Source organism: Nicotiana tomentosiformis, chromosome 12, assembly GCF_000390325.3.
Source record: "Nicotiana tomentosiformis chromosome 12, ASM39032v3, whole genome shotgun sequence".
Taxonomy (NCBI): domain Eukaryota; kingdom Viridiplantae; phylum Streptophyta; class Magnoliopsida; order Solanales; family Solanaceae; genus Nicotiana; species Nicotiana tomentosiformis.
This window is the reverse complement of record NC_090823.1, coordinates 70,314,995-70,320,104: the sequence shown is the minus strand read 5'-3', so window position 1 is coordinate 70,320,104 and position 5,110 is coordinate 70,314,995. Positions and strand designations below refer to the sequence as shown.

General features: G+C 43.2%; 1 protein-coding gene across 1 annotated transcript; it reads left to right on the top strand.

Moving 5' to 3' along the window:
- The first annotated feature begins 771 nt into the window (after positions 1-771).
- LOC138902833 (uncharacterized) lies at positions 772-4,684 on the top strand. Its single transcript, XM_070190734.1, has 3 exons — positions 772-1,104; positions 2,761-3,031; positions 4,008-4,684. The coding sequence occupies exons 1-3, from the start codon at positions 772-774 to the stop codon at positions 4,682-4,684; spliced, it is 1,281 nt and encodes a 426-aa protein (XP_070046835.1).
- The last annotated feature ends 426 nt before the right edge of the window (positions 4,685-5,110 follow it).

Sequence of the window (5,110 nt, the reverse complement as noted above, 5' to 3'; positions counted from 1 at the left end):
CTAGTGGAGGAGCTAACGGGCTAGCAAGCACACAATTCTAATATTCCTAAATTGCAATTTTTAAGCCCCCACATGGAACAAATTATTAAAGAGGCCCATAATACAATGATGTTGAATACTAATATGGTTAAACAACCATTGGTCACGTTGAACACCTCTGTGTTTGAAGTACCATCACAATCTTTGGAGTCTTTTTGAGAGTATGGAGGTGATACTTGGCCGTTGGTGCTGTCCACTGGAAACAACAACAATGTTATACAAGAAAATATGAGGGAGATGGTTATTAAATCCAAACATTGGGCTGACCAATGTGAGGATGATGATGAAGAGGACTAGGGTGAAGAAATGGCTGGGGATTCGACTGATAAAGCATATCAACATAGCGAAGATGAAGGGATGCTATCAGTTGGCTCACCATCATTGCCAAAAATTGGTAGCTCTTCAATTTTAAGCTCAGGCAGCAAGCTTAACGCGAAGGTCTTAGACTTTGTCCCTAAAACTAAGCAGCAACATATTGGAACAAGTACAACAGGTGCTAGTTCGATGGAAAATGCAGTAGCAAAGACGACTTGGCAGCAACAGATTATTGTGAGCACTCCAGCTGCTATTTGTGTGGATGATCAATATGCATCAACAACATCAAGTCCTGGACAGCAGTAGCAAATTGCAAGCACTCCAGATGCAGTAATGTCAACTCCAAATGCTGGATAGTAGAAGCAGAATTTAAAGGTACCAGTTATTAGTTTGGAGGACAGAAAACTACTGGACGCGATGGTAAGTTCCAAATCTATAAATTCGTTAAATCCTACTGATTTTAGCACTAGACGTGTGGGTAAGAGAAGGAACAAGATGCAAGGCATAGAACAACAACAAAACAAGGCAACTTTGGCAAACACACATCATGCAAATGCCTTGATGACACAAGATCTTGTTCAACACATGCCAAATCCAGTAAATGTGGGTAGAGATATATATGAAGAGGGAGAGAAAGATGACATGTTACAACAATGCCAGGAAGAGGCAGCAAAAAAAGGTGATTTATCACATATGCATAGTGGTAAAGGTAAGAAATCACATACAAGGAAGAAAAGTTGGGATGGCAAGGTAAATGAGGAGGTAAACATTAGGCGACCCCTAATGAGAGTCGCAAAGCAAAAAGTGGCTGCCTTAGTCACTTCAATGAGGTCCAATCGCTCCAAAAAGAATTGATGAATTTTTCATACATATTGAAGAGGTTTGAAGAAGAAGCCAAGGAGATACAAATTGAAGAGTGCACAAGGTTGAAAGAAGAGAGGCAAGAATCAATTTTTTACATTGTCTTATTTTATCACTTTTTAAGTATCATCATTTGTAACATCATCTCAGAGTGTTATAAACTCTGTGATGATCATAGAGTACTTAGTTCTTAGAAGTTCATTTCTTCTTCATGCTTGCTAATAGATGAGGTATTTTATGCCCCAGTAGGATTAGTAAGGTAAGGTTTAGCCCAGTACGTGGTTGCTTTAGTCCTATGCCTTTGGGAATATATCCAAGCAGCTATGAGATTATATGCCCTTGTGAGACTACATCTACACCATGAGACTGCCTTCATAAGGAAATGTGAGGCGCAGAAGAGTGATTATATAGCCAAGGCATAGAGGCAATGATACTGGTGCTATTTCCCCCCTTATTTGTACTCTTCCTTTGTGGTTTCTATTTTATTATTAATAAAAGTAGCCCTAGGCACCTCGCCTAGTGGTTTTGCTAAAAATAAAACATGTGTTTGATAACGAGGCATAAAGAGAAGTTCATACTCTCGATTTTATATACATTACCCTAGTCTTATAAGTTATTGTATTCTCCCTTATCGGGACTTTATATTCAATTGAGTATTGTCTTCTTCCATTCAAGAGAGAGAAGATCTATATATATACAGTATTACATTATTTTCACCATCATCGAGCTATAATCGATGGACAGGCCCTTATTGAGCAACCTTTAATCAGATGTTAAGTTATATACCGAGCCTACAGTGGCCGAGCGCCTATGAGAGACCCCAGAATTGCCGAGATACCTAGCCTAGTATGGCCGAGTGCCAATGAGCGAGCCTACTACGACCGAGTAGTTACACGAACCGAGCCTTATAGGGCTGAACATTTATTTTTCTTATTATTTTGAAGGAGTTGAGTCAGTATCAGCAAGTAAGTATATCTCTAGACCATCTTTGACTCCTAGTTACTTTCAGTTATTATACTATCAGTTCAGTTTATGTTTTCAGTTATTTTATTGCCTTATATACTCGGTACATTATTTTGTACTAACGTCCCTTTTCTGGGGACGCTGTATTTCATGCGTGTAGGTTCAGATAGACAGACGGGTAGACCTCCTCAGTAGGTATTACCCGAGTTCAGGTTGATTGGTAAGCTACACATCCTTCGGAGTTGCCGGGTCTACAGTTTTGTGTACATCTTCTGGATGTATGTTTATATGTTATGGGTAGGTCGGGGCCCTGTTCCGATCATAGTCAATCCATCAGTAGAGGCTTGTAGACATATCCTATCAGTTAGTGCAGTATGTTGGGCTTGTAGGCTTTGTATGTATATTTTGTTGGTTTGTCAGCTGTAGTAGTTATGACGGCCTTGTCGGCCCTACATTATCTAAGCAGGGAACTACAAGGCATTTAGTAGTTGGTTACCCTTCTTTCAAATCAAAATTATGATGTAGAGGTTTGGGTTATAGGATATTTGAGTTAAACTTACGTGTTAGTGTTTGCATACACAGATGACGATGATTAGGAAGACTACTTATAGTCAGAGGAGAGACACAACAATGGATGAGGGGACCAACAGCGTACCCCCAGTAGATGGGGCCCAGTCTGAGGGCCAGGGCGAGACCCCTACTCAGCCATTACCGGCTCCTCCACCACTTGAGGATATTCCTAGGGATACCGCACATCCAGTTCCCTCTCCACTTCCATCAGATCAGGACTTGAGGAGTACGGTGCATTTGTTGACACAGGAGGTAGCTACCCATGAACAAGCTAGGGCATCAGGTAGTGCAGGATCTTCTGAGGGGTCTAAGAGTTCAAGGGTCCGAGAGTTTATTGCTTTGAGTCCCCTAGAGTTCACGAGGACAGATCAGAGGGAGGACCCGCAGGATTCATAGATCAGCTTCACAGGATTTTCGGATTATGCATGCCACAGAGAAAGAGGCAGTTGAGCTAGCAGCTTTTCGACTCTGAGATATAGCCATCCTTTGGTACGAGGGATGAGAGAGGTCCAAGGGACGTGATGCACCTCCAGCTATGTGGGACAGTTTTTCAGATGCCTTCCTCTACCAGTACTTACCGCTGGAGATCCGACAGGCTCAAGTCGATCAATTTCTAGCCCTCAAGTAGGGTAATGTAAGTGTCCGAGAGTATAGTCTCCGTTTTGACTCATTGGCCAGATATGCACCATCCGTAGTTGCTACTATGCAGGACAAAATCTACAAGTTTATAGCAGGGCTGGCCCCACAGTTGACCAAGGCATGTGCCACTGCTGCATTGCAGGATAGTACGGATACCACCCAGATTTAGGTATTCGCCTAGAATATAGAAAGGGGTAGGCATCGGCAGCAGGGTACAGAGAGGACTGAGCAAGGGCATCATAAGAGGATGAGATTTTCCAGGTCTTAGGAGTAGTCTAAGGGTAGTTATAGGCCCCAGTACTTCGGATGGCCACCTAGGCCTCCGCCACCCCAGTTACACGGTTACAGGTGTGACCTTTATACTCGGTTAGGACCCGGTGAGAGCTCACGAGCGTTGGGTTTGCAGCGACAGCGAGGTTTAAGGCAGACATGGTCATTTCCACCGTGGTGTGATATCTATGATAGAGGACACTTGGGCCAATGTGGAGCAGGTTCTGATGCTTATTATATATGTGGGCGTACGGGGCATATGATGCGAGATTGCCCAAATAGAGATTCTGGGGGTATGGCACAACCAGCGAGTTCAGCAACATGATCATCTATGTTCGTGCATCCTTCAGGGCACGAGTCTCAGTCTCCGGCTGGTAGAGGTCGAACTAAAGGTATAGGTTCCAGTTCATGTGGTAACCAGAACCGTATCTATGCTTTAGCGGGTCGACATGACCAGAAGTCTTCACCAGACGTTATGACGGGTATATTGACCATTTTCTCTCACGATGCTTATGCCTTGATAGACCCAGGATCTACTTTATCGAATATTACCCCTTTTGTCGCGGAGAAGTTTGGTATAGTTCCTGAAATACTAAGTGATCCTTTGGCGGTATCTACACCGGTCGGAGAACCGATTATTGCTAGACGGGTTTACCAAAGTTGTACGTTGATAGTTTGTAGTCGTCAGACCTCAGCCGACCTAGTTGAGCTAGAGATGATGGATTTTGATGCTATCATGGGCATGTACTGGTTGACAGATTGCTATGCCACAGTTGATTGCCGAGCAAAGGCAGGTAGATTTCATTTTTCGAGTGAGCCAGTCCTTGAATGGGTAGGTAATACAGTGGCACCCAGAGGTAGGTATATTTCCTATCTGAAGGCAAAGGAAGTGTTCGCAAAATGGTGCATTTATCATGTGCGAGTTAGATATGCAGATGCTGAGATACCTACACTTCAGTCTATTTTCGTAGTCAACGAGTATGCAGATGTGTTTCCATATGAGCTTCCAGGGATTCCTCCAGAGTGAGAGATTGATTTTAGCATCGATTTGCTTACAGGAAGTCAACTAATATCCATCCCTCCATATAGAATGGCACTTGCCGAATTGAAGGAGTAGTTAAATGATTTGCTGGAAAAAGGTTTCATTAGACCCTGTACCTCACCTTGGGGTGCACCGGTATAGTTTGTGCAGAAGAAAGACGGCTCGCTGAGGATGTGTATCGATTATAGGCAGATGAACAAGGTAACCATTAAGAATATGTATCCACTTCCAAGGATCAATTACTTGTTTGATCAGTTGCAGGGGGCTAGATGCTTTTCAAAGATATATTTGACGTCAGGGTACCACCAGGTTAGAGTTCGGGAGAAAGATATTCCGAATACAGCCTTAAGGACCCGATATGGCCACTTCGAGTTCCTTGTCATGTCCTTCGGGTTGACGAATGCACCCGCC

Excerpts from the sequence above, each read along its gene's own strand:
- LOC138902833 (XM_070190734.1), top strand. The coding sequence starts at position 772 with ATGGTAAGTTCCAAATCTATAAATTCGTTAAATCCTACTGATTTTAGC. Across the intron at positions 1,105-2,760 it reads AGAAAAGTTGGGATGGCAAG|ATGACGATGATTAGGAAGAC; the intron begins GTAAATGAGGAG and ends TTGCATACACAG. Across the intron at positions 3,032-4,007 it reads TGAACAAGCTAGGGCATCAG|GGCACGAGTCTCAGTCTCCG; the intron begins GTAGTGCAGGAT and ends TGCATCCTTCAG.